Source organism: Zootermopsis nevadensis, unplaced genomic scaffold, assembly GCF_977971745.1.
Source record: "Zootermopsis nevadensis isolate Lab colony 2312 unplaced genomic scaffold, Znev_1.0 Znev_ptg000007l, whole genome shotgun sequence".
Classification (NCBI taxonomy): Eukaryota; Metazoa; Arthropoda; class Insecta; order Blattodea; family Termopsidae; genus Zootermopsis; species Zootermopsis nevadensis.
Genome location: NW_028259139.1, coordinates 21,664,617 through 21,684,435, shown reverse-complemented (window position 1 = coordinate 21,684,435; position 19,819 = coordinate 21,664,617). Strand labels below are relative to the sequence as shown.

Here is a 19,819-nt window from a genome sequence, read left to right as displayed (position 1 = left end):
TTGGCTGAAACTTCTGACTTTCATTTTGTCGTGAGGTACATTCATGATAGTAACAGGTCTTATTGCTAGAATCCTTTCTTTCTGTGTTCACAAATTCTTACATTTTGGTTCATATATTACAGACAGAAGGTCTGGGTATAGATTTTATTCACAAAATAAGAGAAATTCAAAGTCACATGCAAAATGAACATAACACACTGTTCTTAATTTTCTGACAAAAACCAGGGAAATGAAGAAGGCAAATCCTGACATAAGAAATTCTGCAGAAGAGAAGTACAGAAAACTTTTCTACAAAATTATTGATAACCAAATCAGTCATCCATCAGCTTGTTTCTGAAGTACAGAAACATGAATTTTCCTGTTACTACATAAGTGACAAATTCTACATACACAAGTTTATGGCTGCCTTTCCTGAACAGCATACACAAAAACTGCCCGTGTATTTTTTGATTTTGCATTGCTGAAAAACAAACTGTCCTTTATGTCTCTGGTTACTTATCTCATTGTGCAAAACAGAGTAGTTTCTTCGCAACAGTATGGCCATATTTTTTGAACAACATTACAAACTAGTTGATTCAGTATCCACCATTCCAACTGCAACACCATAGATCCAATGAAGCTTTTCAGCTCATAAAAGAGGTAAGGTGACAAGACATTGGTCATCTCGCTCTGTAATCAATATAAAAGCCTTATTTGTAGACCTAATGAAGAATCCTGTTTCTATGATCACGTCATTTGAAAAAATCATGGCAGTGCAAACCGCAGCAGAGTTGCATTCTGAATCTTGACATGCATTTTCCTTAGCCCGTAGGCATATGTTTCAAATCCTGGAGTGTGACTGGCAGCCTGTAGCATGGAATTTAAATCCTACATTCTTGTGCAGTAGAGGTTCTTGCCTGAAATATATAGGAGTGTCCAGAAAACATTCTAGGATTATTCAAGCTTACAAAAACAGCAGATTCTTATCAATGTTTTTCAAACATAACCTCTCTTTTATTCAACTCCCCACACAGTTTAAAGACATTCCTTCTGAATTGAAACCTTGTCACTTACAAATCATCACTGATAAATTTGGGCTGTTAATACCACCATTGTTACACTATATTCACATTCACATTTGCAAGTAAATCTACTTTCTGTGTTATGCAGACCCAACCATGTTTTCCCACACTCTATTGACAGCTCTTAAAATAACAAGTTCAGATACTACTGAATCAGCACTAGCCAATACCCACAATATATCTCTCTTTTATATTCTAAAACCAATTCAATTAGTGAATTAAATAAGGCAGAAATTTAGCACAAAAAGCCTCATACATAATATACAGTTAGGTTAGAAAATTTCTAACATACCAACCAATCAACCAAAAATAATTTAAGCTCATTTCTATTCTTATATAAATGCTCTTGATTCTACTTTTGCAATTAAACTTTAATCACCCACCAAGTAACATCAAATAAGGACACAAGAGTAATCTGAATACTTAGTAAACCACTTCAGTATTAACTGTGTTTCTAAAGCACTTGCCAAGGTTATGTATTACAGGCTAAGCTATCAAATGAATACTAATCAAAAATTGCGGCCAGAACAGTTTGGTTTCAAGGGATAGCCACTGAAAATTTTGCCCAAAAATGTATTCACCAGTTTCAAATTATTGCTACAGCAAACAGCTAGTATCTCCGAAAGCAGCAATAACAACCTGTTCTTTGTAGTGTTTATGGGTTGAGTTTTCTTTGAGGTAAAGACTCAATATTTAAAAATTAAGCTCTAGCATCGCAGGTTTAACGAAATTGGGTGGTAGCCTATACATTGGTTTTATATGGCTCAGGATAGGGGGAGATGGCATGGTCTTGTGAACATGGTAAATAACCTTTGGGTTCCATAAGAGGTGGGGAATTTCTTGACTATCAGAGTGATTACCATCTTCTCCAGAACTCTGCTCTGTGATGTTAGCTTATTAGTAGAAAACAATGTTGGTTACTGTACATGACCAAGGTCTCAAAAGCAGCATGAGTAGCCAATCTTAGGTTGTACTTCCTATCATATCAGTTTCATTTACATGCAAATATTTTTCAAGTTTCTCAGTCAATGGTTTACTACATTTTCTGGGTTGAGAAAGCTGGAAATTTATATTGCAACACATTGACTATTCTAAGCTTTGTAACCTTTGCCCTTCTTCTAGGCTTGGGTATAAGGAATGAAAGTAAAAAAAAAAGTAAAACATGTTAGTAATTTAAGAAATTAAAACTTTAAATTTAAACATATAAATCCATTAATTTGTATTAGATGTAAATAGAACGCAGGTAAAGAGAAATAATCTTCCTTTAATGAGTATTTATATTGATAAAAATTACCTTTACCACAACAACAGCCAGATGTTTCGTAAGAGCCCGCACTTCTTACATAGGGTAATCAGAATGGTTTGCTTGGTCAGAGCACAACTTACAGGACCCTGATATATGAGTATTGGACAATGTTGAAATGATGATTTATTATTATTTAGTGTTCTGTCTGACGACAGGTCCATATGAACAGGATCCTTCCATCCTTTTCTCGGACTGGGACCTGTTCATATACGTTCTTGGCAGATGATCCAGAAGTGGTTTGCCATTGCCTTCTTCTGTGTGTGAATGGAGTAATTGTTGGGATGCCACGGAGGAAAACTCCGTGTTGCCTAGACCACGGCCTTGCCCAACACAAGTTATAAATTCGGGCACCGCCGGGAATCGAACCCGAGACCCCAGAAATGATGATAGGAGGGATAATTCAACAAACTTAAATCAAACCCTGGTTGTCTAGCCTGCAGGCAGTCACTGTACTGACTGAGGAACAAAGCAACTCTAACCAAGGGTCCTCTGATTTTCTCAGCATGACACGGATATAGTAATTTTCTATTGCTCCTGGGCATTCTTCATCAGGGGGTTTGCTGTCTTCAGAGCCAAGGTCAGCATCCAACCTGTAACACACCACAACACACAAATATAAACAAAGCAGACATAATGCGGATTGGTAGAACATACCACGATTAGCAGTTTCTATTTATAAGATACATTTATCACACCATGAATTTAAACAGTGGCAATAATATAACCATTAAATTAAATCCGTGGCGTAACAGCTCCAGAGAGCCAAAGCCGACTACCTTGGCCTCACGTTCTCATGCCTAAGCAGAGGTGAACGATCATCCTACCAGATACAGGGTGACGTGTGGTCAGCACAACGAACCCCCAGCCATTGCTAGCTTTCCTGACCGGATTACGTTACTTATTGTAGCTCCCCAATTTCCTCACTATGCTGGGTTGGCACCGGTCCCATACACTGGTCGAAAGCTCACGAGAAAATTTCTTCTCCCCCGAGACTCGAACCAGCGCGCATTCCGTCCGAAGCATGATGCCTCAGACCGCGTGGCTACGGCGCGCGATAATATAACCATACAATTAGTATATCTGTGTCTTTATTCATTTGAATCAACACAAACTTCATGGTGCAGAGCTCTCCAGCTCAGTCCATTACGGAATTTGTTACCTTTTATTGAACTCTGATATGCTGACAACAGACCAATATTGAACCCTATCCTGAGTTATCTGAATAAAGACTACATGCCTCAGATCTTAATTCAACAACATCAATGTGGGATGTAGATGTTTTCTTGGATGTTACATCATGCTGTGTTTACCCTCATGATGGTGGCATTAAGCTCCTATGAAAAGTATGTCAACTTCTACCAGACTACACGGCACAACATCTGACCCACAGCACGAACCTGAAATCTCATCATTTCTAATCTTATCCTGCCATATACACACACGAGGAATAAGTTTAGTATAATTACAATTTTGTTTAACTTAGCGTAATGGTATCGAAACATCCGGCTGTTTGATCACAAATGATTACTCAACATGCACAAGTACATTTTGTGTTGACACACAATAAATACAATACGACACACTCACGCAGAACAAAATGCTTCAACACAAACTTCTTTACACAGCATTAAACTGTTTCCAGTCATTAAACCCACCTCATCCTTTTCTATCTCCAGATACGCAGCTCAACATAACATTAAATCTACTGGGTGTCCTATATTCTCATCATGGATAATACCAGAAGCCTGAAAGAAAGGATTAACAAAGTGTTTCTGTGTCACACATTAAACTGAACAATGGGCCTATAAAATTATGGGCTTCAATGTTTGTATCTTCCATTAGTATTACATAATAATTAAATAAAGTGATATTATTAATATTTATATCTCACAGCATGTCTTAAATTTTATTTGTTTATTTAATAATGTTGTCAATAATGGATAATTAACTGGAAGGGACATGTGGCCTTAGTTAAGGTACTATCGTGCCATTTTCACCGAGGGGCTCGGAAAAATCACATGACGGTTGAGCCAGGATAGCTGGTCGCAGCCGAGATCTGAACCTGTAGCCTCAGTTATAAAGCATCACGCGAAGATATCAGTTCAGGACACTAAGTAGACAGGACATATAATTGGCTAGGATATATGGCCTAATGTAAGGATTCTGTAGTGACGGTAAAGCGGAAATTTTATAAACTGGACAGTTTGTGACTTTCTACAGCTGACACCATAATGTAAGATGTATAATTTTATTTGCACTATTATTCGGGTGAGTACCTATAATTAGCTGTACAATTTCATGTATTCAACCTAAAATTCAGTATTTCTGATGGCATATTTGCATATTAACTAATGCCTTTAAGAAAAGTCTAAAGCATGGTTGGCTGATAATGTCCGTGAATCTTTTTCCATCCCACATTGTGATGACATAAATCACAATTCAATGAATATAGCAGAAGTGTTCACTTCAAACTCTAAATAAACACTGATTAACAGTTATTGTAATAGTAATTTAAAAATACCAGTCAGATTGAAGAGGAGCAGTATTAAACTGAATGATAAATAAACAGTGTGGATCTGACTTGACTGTCTGAAGATGTGGTTCAGGTTCTAGAAGGTGGGGATTTACGTGACTATTTGAGTGATTATCAGCATCTGAAGAAGTACTCCACTCCGTGGGATTAGCTAATTACGTTTTACATGGCAATGCATATCAAATATTGAGTCTTGCAATCACAGTGCCAATCAGCGCTGTGAAACCAGCAGAATTTCAGTTCTATCGCACACAGATAAAAAAAAAATACTGTGAAAAGATATTGCTCACTGTCGGTGCCATTCCAGGCCTGCAAAAAGTTTTTGTCAGCCACAAGCAGCACTTCTGCGTACTTGGTGTCCTCGTCAACAGATTTCTTGTCATTAAAATCTGCTTGCATAGAATCTGAGGGCCAACTTCCAAATTGAATTCTCTTCTTTGGCTGTACTCAGATTTTTATGGACCTGACCACGCACTTTCCCAGTCTGCTGAAAAAAAAATATCAGGATATTTATTTGTAATTTTTATTAAACCAATGACTATTCTTGAAATTTCACTCTCATTGTCACCATAATCATCATAAATTAACCCTTTAAATGCAATGTTCGTCTAAATAGTATTTAAGAATTCAGTCCACACCAGGAAGAAAAATAGCCTTGTAAAGCAGTACAATTACTCTGTTTATGTATATCCACCCCTTTATTTAATTAGTCAACTGTAAAAAGTTTTACCACTTACCATTTTTAATCTCAAACATTTAACAGTTCAAAATTGATGACTATACAACTTTGAAGCATAAGTTATCTTAACAATTCAATATGCATTTCTAAATTGCAGAATGAACCTTCAAACAGCATTCAAGGTTAACTTCCAAGTTCTTTTTTCAAGAACTGCAATTCTGATGACTTCACTTTGAAACACACTCAATTTTCTTATTTAAAATTTCAATAAGAAATAAATTTGAAGGGATCATTTTTGTTTTTTGTACAGGAACCTACTATCAGAGAAAGAGACCTCTATGTGTCAAAGTCCAGAGAACCACATAAAGTAAGCCTACTTACTTCCCCATTAAATGCTGAAATATCGTACTCCGCATTTAAGAAATATTATGCAAATTTAAAGCAACTATCTGTAGTATAAGGGTAAAACTCGAAACATTACCGATTCATCGATCTCATTGGAGCAAATTCGCGTTAACGAAACATACGTGATTGCGGAGATGACTGTATTTATAATTTTTATTCAAAATCAGCGATGTAAGAATTACGATTTAGTATAAGAAGCAGTACGAGAAACATTGTAAAACATCATAAATAATAGTAAAATATATTTCTTTCACTTTTTGACTTTCTGGTTTCAAAATAGGCGTTATTCTGAATCGACACAAATCAAGGGCTACCTGTATTTTGCAATTATGTTGATTAACTTATGAAGGCTTTGTGTCTAGAACAAAACCACATAAATCCATATTAATTTTAAATTTAAGTTAATGAAATTCTGCCATTCATTTCAACATTGCATAAACCATATACTTATATCTAAGTTATAAACAACCCTTACTTCCATGCCACAGAAAGTCCTGATTTGATGATGAGGTTAGTACAAAGGGAATTCACTTTTACTGTTACAACCTTTGCATTTCTGTCTGGAATTTCTTCACCAAAATCCTTTTCATCCTCTGAATCAGAATATTCCTGTAATTAAAACTACACATGAAATTAAACTCTTCAGCATCTATACGTATCAAAGATTCTCAACACATTAATGGCCACAGTTCATTTCAAAATAATTCAAATGATAAAAGTCTTTACATTGATATGATAAACAGTCAATAAAATGGAGTGTCTTGCCTCCTACCAGCTAGACAAAATAGTTAACAACATAAAAGAGGTAAAACCCCTAAAGAAAGAGATCAGCAATGAGATCCATTGGTAGGTTTTAATTCTAGACTGTGAAAAGCAAGAAGTTCTAATGTTTCCAATATTGGATAAATTTTGGTAACAAAATAGTGTGAGCTTGCAATGGTTTTGATTTATAACGTCTACCAGGTAAATAACAGCCTTTCATAAATAAAATTGTTTTCATTACAAAGTCTTCCTCAGAACTGACAGAACTGTGATTATTTAATTATTACAATGTTACTGGCAATATTTCTGATTCTGCATTGGAGGAATAATTCAATTAAATTTCCTTGATGGATTTCTTGGACAATGTTTCGAAAGTACCGAGTCAAATCGTGCAGAAAACAAATTTTTATAAGAATGAATACATTCACACGGTTTATTATATTTGATTTATTTGCCTCCGTTGGCTGAGTTCGTTTATTCCCTGTATATTTATTTCTCACGTATTCTAGGTTAGGTCCGTACACTTTACACAAACTGTACCACGCCAAAGCTTTCAGAGCACATTTCAAAAATGTGTCTGCATTTAATAACTTTGAATGTAGAATACGAATCTAGTTTTTCCTAAGTGTTCTACAGAAGAGAGAATTGATATTTTAACCTGTACCAACGTATACACGTACGAAATCCACGGCGAACAACATGATTAACGTCGGTACATCATCAGTTTGACCAACATACTTGTTAAGAAAATGACTGGTTCTAACTAAACATGCGTTCCAGTGTTACTTTCATAACAAATGCATTTTCAAGTGTTCTTTATGCTTTCGCAGAAGCTAGAAACACTTTATGGGCCGTCCACACCAGTCTCTACAAAGAATGGGTAATTTGAAAAGTTAGACTGCGTTCCCACAGCATGCAGATTTTCCTTCGATTCAGAAAACAACTTTTAATAAATATTTTTGTAATTTGCATCACTGTGCCTTAACTAAACATGCAACACAATTCACTGTGTGAAATATGGCATGTACATATAGAATTGCTAGTGATTTCGATTTTTAGAAGAGCGTCACATTTCCATAGCAAACACGCAGCTTCCTCAAATAAATGCTCGCTTAAATATACAAGTACAAGAAACTGAGTTCACAAATCATAACTGTAGCAAATAGTGACGTCATGACTAACAAGGCGAGGGAAATGGCAAAAAGACAATCCACTACAGAGTCTGACGGCAGCCTTAAATCCGAAATACATTCTATGGAAAATGCCCATTACACACACCATAACATCCAAAATGTGCTAAAATGCCGTGTGTTCCCATGGCCTGACACCCAGGAAAAGAAGCATTAAGAATTCTGCCTTTAATAACATCGTACTATTTAAAACTTACACTTAATTTTAAAATAAAATATAAATGTAATCAGGCTTGAATTAATGTCCTTGTGTATATTTTGCATGCAAAAGTACATGTAAATTGTAATTTATGTGCACTTATGGAGAAGTTGACAAGCAAAGCACTGCTTGTCCATGTAACAAATAACAAAAACTAACCCAGCAGAGCATGTGCTTCCACTCAGCACGCTTTGATGGCAATCGGGTTCAAATAAATAGGTTCCTCTAAGTAAAATTTTCTGAAATAAAATCCCTTAGAATATTTGGGTGTGCATTCCTGTTAATACCTCAAGTATGCATCAATGTCATTGAGCCTGCTTAGAAAAACTTTCATCTCTGTAGATGATAAGCAGGACACATATGTGAAAATTTAATAGCAGTTTAATTGAAGAAAAAATCGACCTAAAACATTCTGCAAATTTTTTTGTTAAAATACAAAATAGCTTTCATGCTTACCTCTGCATAAGAATCTGGTACTTTGTTTCACCTTACCACGGACTGACAGAATCACAAAAATAATCCATGCAATACCCCTGAAATGACTGAAAATATTATATGACACATTTTCATTAATTGTGTTATCACCTATTAATTAAAACGTAAGTTGTCTGTGATACTTTTTAAGCACCATGCCATGATGATATATGAGAGAGCAGAGGTACAGCTCCATTGTTTCTCGACCTCAGCACTGGGAGGAATCAAGTGCTCAGCTTCATGCTCCAGCTACTTTATATCTCAGGAAAGAGGCACCCACCACCCACTGGAAAGGAGGCTGAGTGGGCCCCTGAGCCAATCTGGATGTGGGCACTAAGAGAAAAACCCTTTGCCCCAGCTGGGAATCAAATCCTGGCCATCCAACTCTTCGTCAATCATTATACTGAGCCCTTATTATGCGTATTAAATTAAGCATGAGGTGAACAGGACAATAGGAGACAAGAAACTGCAAGACATGTGAATAATAAACTCATGAGTGAGGAGAATGAAGACAGAGACATCACAGAAATAGGTTGTGAATATGTCAGATGCACTGAATTTGTTCAGGAAATTGCACAGTGCTTACACTGAACTGTTGTATTCCATAAAACCTGAAAATGTACTGACCAGCCAACCACTGAAGGAAGTCAGTCTGACACTAGAAATGCCGAGAGAAATCACAGTTCACACAGGTACCAGGAAAGGAATTGGACCATTACAAAACACATCAATAACTCTAATAAAAAAATATATTATATAACATAATTACATGATACCTTATATAATGAAGACTTTATACATCTTAAAACATGAAAAAGTTGTATAAAGATATGAACATAAAGTGGCAAGGAAAGAGAAAAGTCCTTCCATGTGAACAAAATTGTTTTGTACTTAATTATTTCAAAATTTCTCTTATTCAAGAGCTCACAATGTCCGGTCAGCATTTAAAGCATCAACCTGTCTCAAGCAGGGAGGCTAAATTTTTTCTCTGCTGTTTCAACAAGAATGGTGAGATTGCTAAACAGCCACTCCTTGCGCGCACTCTTACATGTGTGGCACAAATAAAAATCTTCTTGTACTCTAAGGTACCCGTTTTCACAATGCACTGACATAACATCCCTCTTTAAAAAAAAGTCTGCAATCCTTGAGTCTGGGATGAGAGTTTGGTGGATATCTTAAATATCAAATGGTAACCATATTTATAAAATATGATAAATTAGTTTTTCCTTCCTCTGTCAACAAATTTCAGAGTCTTTTAATTTTGAAATTTAAGCTTTCTTTAAATTTTCCCATATTCTGATTCACTAAAATAATTACACCAATGGTCCTAATTAAGAAAGACAGCTTATTGTTGTACCAATTAAAAGCATCAACGGTAAGAAATTGTAAGGTACAATTTTAGGGTAGTCGCCTATTGCATAACGTCCATACCAAATTACATCCAAATGCATCAGATGTTCTCAACTTCAGTCATAAGGGCAGCCCTACATGTGTTTATTTCAGGCTTCAGTAGTTTGCTAGCAGTGGGTCAGTTTGGGAATAGGCAGTGACAGCCCACAGCAGCATTAGAAATTTTGAAATTGACTTACAACACATATTCATAGTTTGCTTTACCCAGTGTTCAAAGTTTGCTGGTCAAAGGTCAAACACAACTTACGATGATCTATTCCTCTTTAAATTCAGCAGTGCATAGCCCCAACCAAGAGTTCTGGGAGACTCCTCTTCCTCCACATCCTGCAGAGGAGGAACTGACACAGGTAACCTGTTTTGAGTGCGAAAACTTGCCAGTATAGATGCTCTGCCAGAACCATGACTCACGGTTACTGCAGATGGGGGACATGCAACCACTACAGCTGCAGCTCCCGACTGTTACAAAGAGAATCAAGCTCATAAAATGATAAATTACAGACTCTTCAGTCCTGACATCTATAAATTCATAAAAGGGCACAGGTGGAAGCCAACTAGAGATACCCAAAGCTAAATACCGTACAACCAAAAACATTCACAATGTAAAAAAGACAAAAATTTTACCAGCCACACATAACAATTATTCAGGGCAATTACAAGAGACACGGGCATAATAGGGCCAAAAAATTAACATAGTTATCACTTAAATTCTATAACAAACCCACCAACCAAAAACAACAATTCACTGTATAGTCACAAATTAATGAGTACATTTACAGCATACACAGACATAAAAGCAAACTCAGCAACCAACAACTGAAGACAGTCACTTCTATTTCCAAGTAAGCACAGCTCATGAAGCCAACAGGCAATCAGCTAGTCAATAAATTCCCTGGCCTTTATGAAACCCCAAAAGTTCATTACCATACACACAACAGCCTGCCATCTTGAGCAAGATTCCTCCCTCTTCACGACTGATTTTAATATTATTCTCCCAGCTATGCTCAAGTCTTCCTGATGGATCTCTCCTTCAGGTATTCCAACTAGAATTGTGAATGCATCTGTCGCCCATGTGCGCTAAATACCTTGTCCAATTCATCCTCCTTAACTTGATCATCCTAAAATATCTGGTGAAGTGTACTAACTACGCTCTTATTATGCGGTTTTCTGAAGCCTCCCACTACTTTAAAACATTTTCCTCTGCACACTGCTGTCAAACACCAACACTCTGTGCTCTTCTAGTAATATGGCGAGTGATAAACTTTTCTTTACACTATGAAATGGCCCAAAAATTTAGAAGCCAGGCACTTTTTTGCCCTCCAAAAACTTACAAAAAGTTTTCAATATGCTACTCAAGAATGGAAGAAACTGCCTTTTCAGAGGCACACAGAGCACCTCAAAGTCAGTCTGAGTATTCATAGCTATGCATGAGAAACACAAACACAAATAAACTGATTTTGATTAAATCTGATACTGAGACTTTTACAAAAATGTATCAATCATTTTTAATCTTCAGTAAAATTATATTAACATTATACATCGTGTCCCATTCAAAATAGTCTTAACTACTATGCATGAACTCCTACATGCACAAAATGATAAATCCAATGGCAATATTAAATTTATGCAGCCATATCACGTTGGTGCAGCCGATGTACTACTTGAAATTGGTACAGCCATAATTTCAGCTGTTCCGTCATTCAATGAACATTTGTAACATGCAAACACTACCCAAGTCCTTAAACTCCTTTTACTAGCTGACATATTGTTGTTTTATTCAGTACTTCCCTGCAGCAAACAATACTGATGCAGAGTAAACATACAATCTGCTCTGAATAAGCCATGTTTGAACCTGCACAGTTTTTGCAAACTGGTGTAAACAGTGACCTAGCAACCAGAATGATCTTGACTTGGACATACGATATTTTGGGAGAGTCTATTACAAGAGGGTGGACCTGCTTCTGATTAATTAATAAACAGTATTCCACAACCAATGTGCCATTAGTTTTTATAACAATTTGTATATTCACTTTATAGACAAAAAAGGGGCAATTTGTTAAATGAAATTATTAAATCTTAAATATTTATTATTTCTTTCATCACCTCTTTTCCTCATCAGAAAGCAGCCCACTCCCCTGCTCTACCAATCAGCACCACCAAATTCCACTTCCACCTCACATAACACTTCTAAAAATACCCTGTCACCACACATTCACCCAGGAGATGGCAACTGCAGTGTTTGCCAAAACACTGGATAACTATCAACATTTGACGCAGCCTATACCCAAGAGCCAAAGTTGAAAATTTAAAAATAAAAAGTAATGTTGTCCCACTATACACCATGTAGGCACTTGGGGGGAGAAGAGGTACAGCTCCTACTCATTCTTGACCTCGGCACTAGATGGTGTGAGTGGTCAGCATCACGGCCTGGCCGCGCTTTACCCCTGGGAAAGGACACTGATACCGACTGGATGGGAGACTCGGTCGGCCCCAGAACCAGTTTGGACGCAGAGGCTAGAGGAAATATCCTCTGCCTCTGTCGGGGATCAAAACCCCGGTCGTCCAGTCCATAGCCAGTCACTATAATGACTGAGCTATGCCAGGCTCATGATGTGAAAACTTAAGGACAAGAAATTCAAATAGTATCTCAAAGTGAAGCTTTGGGCTACTGGCTGCAGCTTAAGGCAATATCTAGAATACTTAATCCCAGAACACAGTAACAATAAGCACAAAGTATTTCTCAAGCAATAAAATCTACTGATCTGGACCTCAGAGAGTAAACACATTGCTGATGTACTTTCCCACCTGACTCTTATCAGCTTCAACTCCTGGTCGCTGCTGAGTATGGAAAGCCTCCAATATTGCCCCATGACCTCCACGTCCTGCCATAATTTGAACTGTGAGTGGAGAAAGATTTGATTCTGAAACAATATCAGAGCTACAGATATGGAGGAGTGCAAAAAGCAGATGGGAGCTCGACAAAAATATGACGTAAGTGATCTGAAAACAAATGATATTCTTATGGCAACCTATAATATTGAGAATCCAAGATTTTGAGGATACTGGTATGATCTTCGCATCATCACAGTTAATACAAGAAGAAGAGAGAAAGAAACTATTGGCTGTTTATATGTAGGAAGAGATGCTGTACCCTTAGATAACTGCAAGATCGTATTTTGTGATGACATACTGAAGATTGAGAAGCCAATTCCAGTGGCAGATAGGAGCAAAGAAGATGACAGATTGATGCAAACACAAATACCTTTACGTCAGAGCGCTCTAAATTGTCTGAGCTGCCATGACAATCCACATGTAAAGTGCAGGGAGTGCAGTTGTTATGTTTGTGGTGGAAAGGATGATCCTGCTACGCAAATTCTGTGTGATGAATGTAACATGGCTTACCATATCAGATGCCTTAATCCATCTTTGGAAGCTGTTCCAGACAGTGATGATTGGTACTGTCCAGACTGTAAGAGTGATGAAAATGAGATTGTGAAAGTAGGTGAAAAGTTGAAGGAGAGTAAGAAGAAAGCAAAGTTACGACGTATGAATCCCAAAAGTTCACGTGACTGGGGGAAAAGAGTGGCATGTATGGGGCGCACTAAAGAATGCACATTGGTACGACCAAATCATTATGGCCCAATTCCTGGTATAGAAGTTGGAACATCCTGGTTATACAGAGTGCAGGTTTCTGAATCTGGTGTGCATCGACCTCATGTCGCCGGTATTCACAGACGTGAGTCTGACGGCGCATACAGTATCTTACTTAGCGGGGGTTACGAGGATGACGGCGACGAGTTTCTCTACACAGGTTCAGGTGGACGTGACTTATCCGGAAACAAACGCACAGCAGGTCAAAGCCGTGATCAGACACTCACACGCCTAAACAAAGCGTTGGCACTCAATTGCAACACTAAACTTTGTGATAAAGGAGCTAAAGCTAACGACTGGAAAGGTGGGAAGCCTGTGAGAGTTGTCAGAAACTACAAATTGAGAAACTATTCTGAATATGCTCCTGAAATTGGGAATAGATGTGATGGTATATATAAGGTGGTGGAGTATTATCCAGAGAAGGGGAAGTCTGGTTTCATCGTGTGGCGATATCGTCTTCGCCGTGATGATGATAGTCCAGCCCCCTGGACTCCAGAAGGTAAGAAGCTTATTAGGCTTCATGGTTTGGAAAAGGCAGAAGTACCTGAAGGCTACCTCGAGGCTAAGGAAGAGAAACTGAAAGCTGACGTGCAACAATCCAAGGAAAAAATAAGGGAGTCCAAAAAGAGGTCGTGTGAAGCCCTGGAAGATTCTAGCAGCAGCATTAAGAGAACCAAGGTTGTGGAATTTAAGTTAGATAACATTTTAAAGAAGCTGATTGAGCGTGATATCAACACAAAGTTATGGAATTTTTGTAGTCAGTTCCTCAAAGGTGGGAAACAGAAATACATTGCTAAAGTGGCTGAAACATTTATGTGCATATGTTGCCAGGAGTTGGTCCATAAGCCTGTCACCACTGTTAGCAAACATAACTTCTGCAAGCGTTGTTTGCAAAGATCATTTTCAGCTGAGGTTTACAGTTGTCCATGTTGCCGACATGATCTTGGAGAAAAGTACAAGATCACTGTGAATGAAACTCTGTCTTCTATACTGTGCAAACTTTTCCCAGGTTATGATCATGGGCGATGATAGATGGTGATGACATTCAAAAACCAGTGTTCTTCATGTCTGTTGAATGTTGCATGCAACGTCAGAATACCACCAAAGCAGCCTTATTGTCTTCGTCTTATACAGGTTATTCTGATGTTGGCATTTTTTAGTGAACTCTTTATTGAAAAGGTGTATGAAGTTGGACAGACACTTTGATGCAGCTGCTTCACTTATTATTACACACTGTTCATCAACGTTTTTCATAGGTGTTTGTTTAAATGAGTGATGTATCATGTACTTGACAAAAATATGTTTCCTTTAAAAAACAATAAATCTTGGCCAATTTATTTTTTTGCATTTCATTACAACAATGTTTAATTGTAATGAATATTATTTGTCATCCACAAACAAAATAACATTTTTTGAGATGTTACTATACAAAGAAAACAGAACATAATTTGTTGAAAAAAAGAAAACTTGGGGGGAGATGGGGGGAGTAAGGGGGAAGGAGAAAACCACATATGCAAATGTAGAGACAATTGTATATAGCTAACTAGATGGCTTACGGAACCCGAAGGTTCATCACCGAATTAACCAAAGCCCTGTCCTGGGCCAACAAAATCCAGTCTCCTTTAACTCCTATCTCCCATAGATCCCACCTGAGATTATCCTCCCATCTACGTCTAGGTCTCCCAAGGGGTCTCTTCCCCTCAGGTGCACATCTCTTTCCCCATCAATGCTTGCCACATGCCCCACCCATCTCATTCTTCTTGACTTAATCACCCTGATAATACTGGGGGAGGAGTACAAATTTTTAAGCTCATTATTATACAGTTTTCTCCATACCTCATCCTCTTCTCATCTAGGCCCAAATATCCTCAACATCCTATTCTCAAACACCTGCAATCTGTGTTCCTCCCTCAGAGTGAGAGAACACGTTTTACATCCATACAAAACAATTACATATAAAAATCACCTGCCAGTGATACAGAAACAAATTTAATTAAAAATTGCTTATATCTGAAGTTCCAGGTGACTCTGAGGGACTTATATCTGTTCATCATTCAGTAATAACCCTAGTTAAGAAGGAAAAACTTTCAGACAGTAATCCAGAGATTCAGCTTATCTTTTCCTTCTAGTAATGAGTAACGCGTACTTAAACCTAAGTGTGCTCATTTCATCCAAACTGCCGATAATCTAAGATTGTCAGTAAATGACAACGAATTACCCAAAGACAGGAATACAGACAATGCATTTTAGATTTGATGGCGTCTAACAGTTGATAAATACCTAAGATTAAATCAAGTGTGTCTTACATTGATGGAGTCTTAAAATCAAGGCAATTAGCAATGTCCAACATAGTCTTAGAACAAATCAACTAATATTACATTTTTAGAGGGTCATCAATTATCCTGTAAAAGGTCCTTAATGGAAATGGCAGGTCCATGCCACTGCAGTGATACACGCTGCAACAAAGTTAAAGAAAGAAAGAAAGAAAGGAGAAAACTTTCAAACATTCACAGATCCACAAAAATGTGCATGGAATTCAATGGGAATTAAAAGCATAAAAACAAGGCTTACCGGAAAGTCTGGACAAACTATCAAAGGGTTGAGTGGCGACATCTGTTTAAAACACTTCTTGTATTTCTCAATATTTAATATCACGTCTTAAAATAAATTTAACACAAAACAGAAGCGATATTCCACGAACAGTAGGCAACAAATGCAATTCCCTTGCACTAGTTTACAACGGACACTTCAAAATCTATTCAGCAGAGCGGAATTGCTTCATGTGGACAGACAAATGGAGATGCAATACTCAGTACCTGACAATACTCACACAACTCACCTCATGCTCCGCCTTTATTACTGGAAATGTTATCATGACAGGATGCTCCTCCTCTTTCACACCTCCGACATCCTCAACTTTAATATCGATGACTTGATTGTCATCATGAGAAAACCCGAGACTCGTTTCACCATAAGAATCAGGTACAACTTTCTGTAAATTGATGGAGTCCTGTAAAATAACCACACTCAATACGAGTCCTGACTGTGCTCTCTCACTGCATGAAATGGATTAATTATCAATACAATTTTACTGCATCAAACTAATAGCAGCTGCAGAACATCTTTAAAGGAGCCTGACGATGGTGCATTTCATTTAATATTCCTGTTTTTCTTGACGTGATGTTTTAAAACAAGGCCACTACGTTCTGGTATCTAGATCTGCTCTGGTCCCATAGAAGGGACTAATCCCAAAGGATTAATAAGACTGTTCTATGAAAAGGATTTTTCTAATACAAATATGACTTTAATAATATAGTCTCCGTGTCGTAATATGAAATCAAAGACGTCGACGTTCATACCAAAGCAGTGACAATGCCTCAGCTGATTATGGCTTGCTTTATGTAATCAGATGGTAAAGCACATATTCAATGGTCACAAAATATTGTGTTCACTCGACAGTTACAAGTACACATCACTAATAAAGTGCACACAATAATGAAATCACATTTTGTATGTTTTGGAGAGAAATACTGAGTAGAGTATCACATTAACGCTCCTCCCTCCCGGCCAACTTTATATATGAAGTCAAGTTAACCTCTTAAATATTTAATTGAATCAAATCTGTGCCAAAACGACAGAGCAAAGGAGAATATTTGGGTCTACGGAAACAAAGTCAAAAACAAGGCAAAAAATGTTATGACACAATTTGCTTCTTCATTAAAAGTCTCCATGGCTGCAAATTTATCTCCTGATCAATGTTTAATATTTGATACTCAATGTTAGCTTCCCATATGGAAAAAGTTAAGGATGCTTTGCAGAAATGACAACACTGTTCTAATATATGAGTACAATTTGCATCTAGTTACAAAAGAAATAAAAGATAATCTTAAAACATTCATAGTTCCTGTGAATTGTATAAGAGATTCAATAGCAGGCAGTATTTTCAATACAAAGCCCACATAATATACAAGATTTATGGGCCACATTTGTCTAAAATATATCTCAGTTTGGCCAATATTTAATTTCACATGTTTTAAAACTGATGCAACAGAAACTTAAAATGGTATTTCATAAACACTGAGCAACAGAATTCAGTCCCCTGGCGCCATTTTGCAAAATCCAATCACCAGAGTGGAATTGCTTCATGTGAAGATGGACAAGAGAAACACAATATGTAATCCCACACATTTCTTAAAAGTTAATTTGTAATGTACAACTCACCTTATGTTCAGAATTTATCAATGGAAGTTTTGCCATAGGATCGTCCTCTTCTTGTGTATCAGCAAAATCCTCAACTTCTATATTCATGATCTGCGAAAGAAGACGTTACACGTCTCATTCTATGGACCAGGCACAACTTTCAGTAAAATGAAGTTAAGCAAAACCTCCACACCTGAAGCTGATCATGACCACGTTCTGTCCACTTACAATTTAAATGTAAAATGTAATCATAACGCAATAAGACACGCTTGCAAAATAAAGGGCTAGCGCAAGGATCGATAACCTTTCTTGGGTGACAGGTAACTTTGAGGAGCTGATAATTTATTTTAAGCATCATAAAAAAAGCATCCATATATATCTGGACTGAAAGAATTAGATTACAACTGTGGTAGCGCATGTGCTGTACCAACAGCCTCAAGAACAACTAAACAAATTAAACGTAAAATCGAACCTGAAAAAGAGTGTCTTTGTTACTTTGTATTACAAATTAAGATAATGAATATATGCACACTACCCAATTCAGAGTGCAATTTGCTATTATTCTTACAGGGCTGGAGCACTACAGGAGAAAATCAGAGTTAGGTTATAAACGTACAGTAATGTTCTTTCTTTATAATCGTTTAACAGCTAAAAATAACTCATACAGTAAAACCAAACACTCAGGCATGTGTATAAATGGACAGAAAAAAAGCACATCTGAAAGGAAGGCTTACCTTAGTTACATCTTTCTTTATTGAAGTTCCTGATTGTACATGAACCTCATCAGATACCATGCCAATGGGATCTCTTTCACTTTGAACATCAACATCATTTTCCATTTTGATTTTACCCATGTTCTGCTGAAAAATTAAAAATTAATTATAAAATTGTGTTAGATACTTCAAAAATCGAGGAAAATAGTTGTTCTCTGAATAATGCATATGAGCAATATTGTATTAATATGACGAGATTCAGGCATGCCTGTCATTACAGCTAAACATAAAAAATATAAGTAATTTAAAATCACAGTGTGCTATGTACAGAATTCAATACAGATATCAGTTGAAAGATACTTGAAGTGAAGGGCACACATAACGAATTTCACCCAGGTATCCTCCTGATGTACATATCTCAAGAACCAAAGAATATTGTGTAAACACTACAAAGTATAAATAAAAGGGAATTTTATGAAACAGATTAAATGTGCTACAAACGCGTTCCCACTAACCAGTCAAAATGGTTAATCTGTGACTTGAAACCATTCTGAAGGTTTTTGTACTCGCGTTTGGTACGGATGGAAACAATCGAAATACAGCTATCGAATAAATCGATTGATGATCTGACTTCGAAATATTTTCAACATGTAAGATGTCCGATATGTGATTTGGTTTGGAACAAGGAACGTTTAGTAAATCAATTCACATATTATTTCGGAAGGCAATATAATACTATATGGCCTACATTTGTAATTTATAGTTTATCTGTTTTTTGACAAACCGCATCTTTCAGATACATCTATCTCGGTTTGTTGCCAACCTACGGAAATATGAAACGTAAACACAAGGTCTTGAAAGTGAGACGTCCTATTATTTTCTATCAAACAGTCAAAGGAACTAAATGGTTACGAAGTACACTTATTACAGCTGTATTCACTGAACATCACGGTTGAGTAGTTAACATTCCTGTTTCGTATTCAGTATAATGTATAATGAATTGTTTTTTCTAGTTGGCCATCCTGGTTTACAACATCATAGAGTGTATAACTTTTTGTCAAGCATGCGTGTCAGCCTTTCCCAGGCGGCCTCTGAGGATATTGTGCTTCCGTTATAGAAACTACATTGAATTTCTTCAGAAAGTAGAGTAACGTAGTGACTTGGAAGAAATACTTGGATTTTGTTTATGTATGTATTTGTTGCAGTATTAACTGATTTATTCTTAAGGTAATATTCCTG

The 19,819-nt window shown here is 36.9% G+C and overlaps 1 protein-coding gene and 1 pseudogene across 3 annotated transcripts; one reads left to right on the top strand and one right to left on the bottom strand.

Annotated features, from left to right (window-relative positions):
- On the bottom strand, positions 1-19,174 carry LOC147874687 (uncharacterized). Of its 3 annotated transcripts, XM_087344590.1 has the most exons (6): positions 18,909-19,089; positions 18,602-18,727; positions 17,889-17,978; positions 16,507-16,677; positions 10,267-10,475; positions 1-2,957 (listed from the first exon to the last, which is right to left on the bottom strand). In XM_087344590.1, exons 2-6 carry the CDS (start codon positions 18,719-18,721, stop codon positions 2,777-2,779), a joined length of 771 nt encoding a protein of 256 aa, XP_087200716.1. In that variant the 5' UTR covers positions 18,722-18,727; positions 18,909-19,089; the 3' UTR covers positions 1-2,776. The 3 variants fall into 3 exon arrangements, with proteins under 3 accessions (XP_087200716.1, XP_087200717.1, XP_087200718.1); XM_087344591.1 differs by lacking the exons at positions 1-2,957; positions 10,267-10,475; positions 18,909-19,089 and adding exons at positions 10,482-12,937; positions 19,096-19,174 and having other exon boundaries at positions 16,498-16,677; XM_087344592.1 differs by lacking the exons at positions 1-2,957; positions 10,267-10,475; positions 18,909-19,089 and adding exons at positions 10,482-12,937; positions 19,096-19,174.
- On the top strand, positions 12,963-14,843 carry LOC147874688 (E3 ubiquitin-protein ligase UHRF1 pseudogene; annotated as a pseudogene).
- Positions 19,175-19,819: the final 645 nt, after the last annotated feature.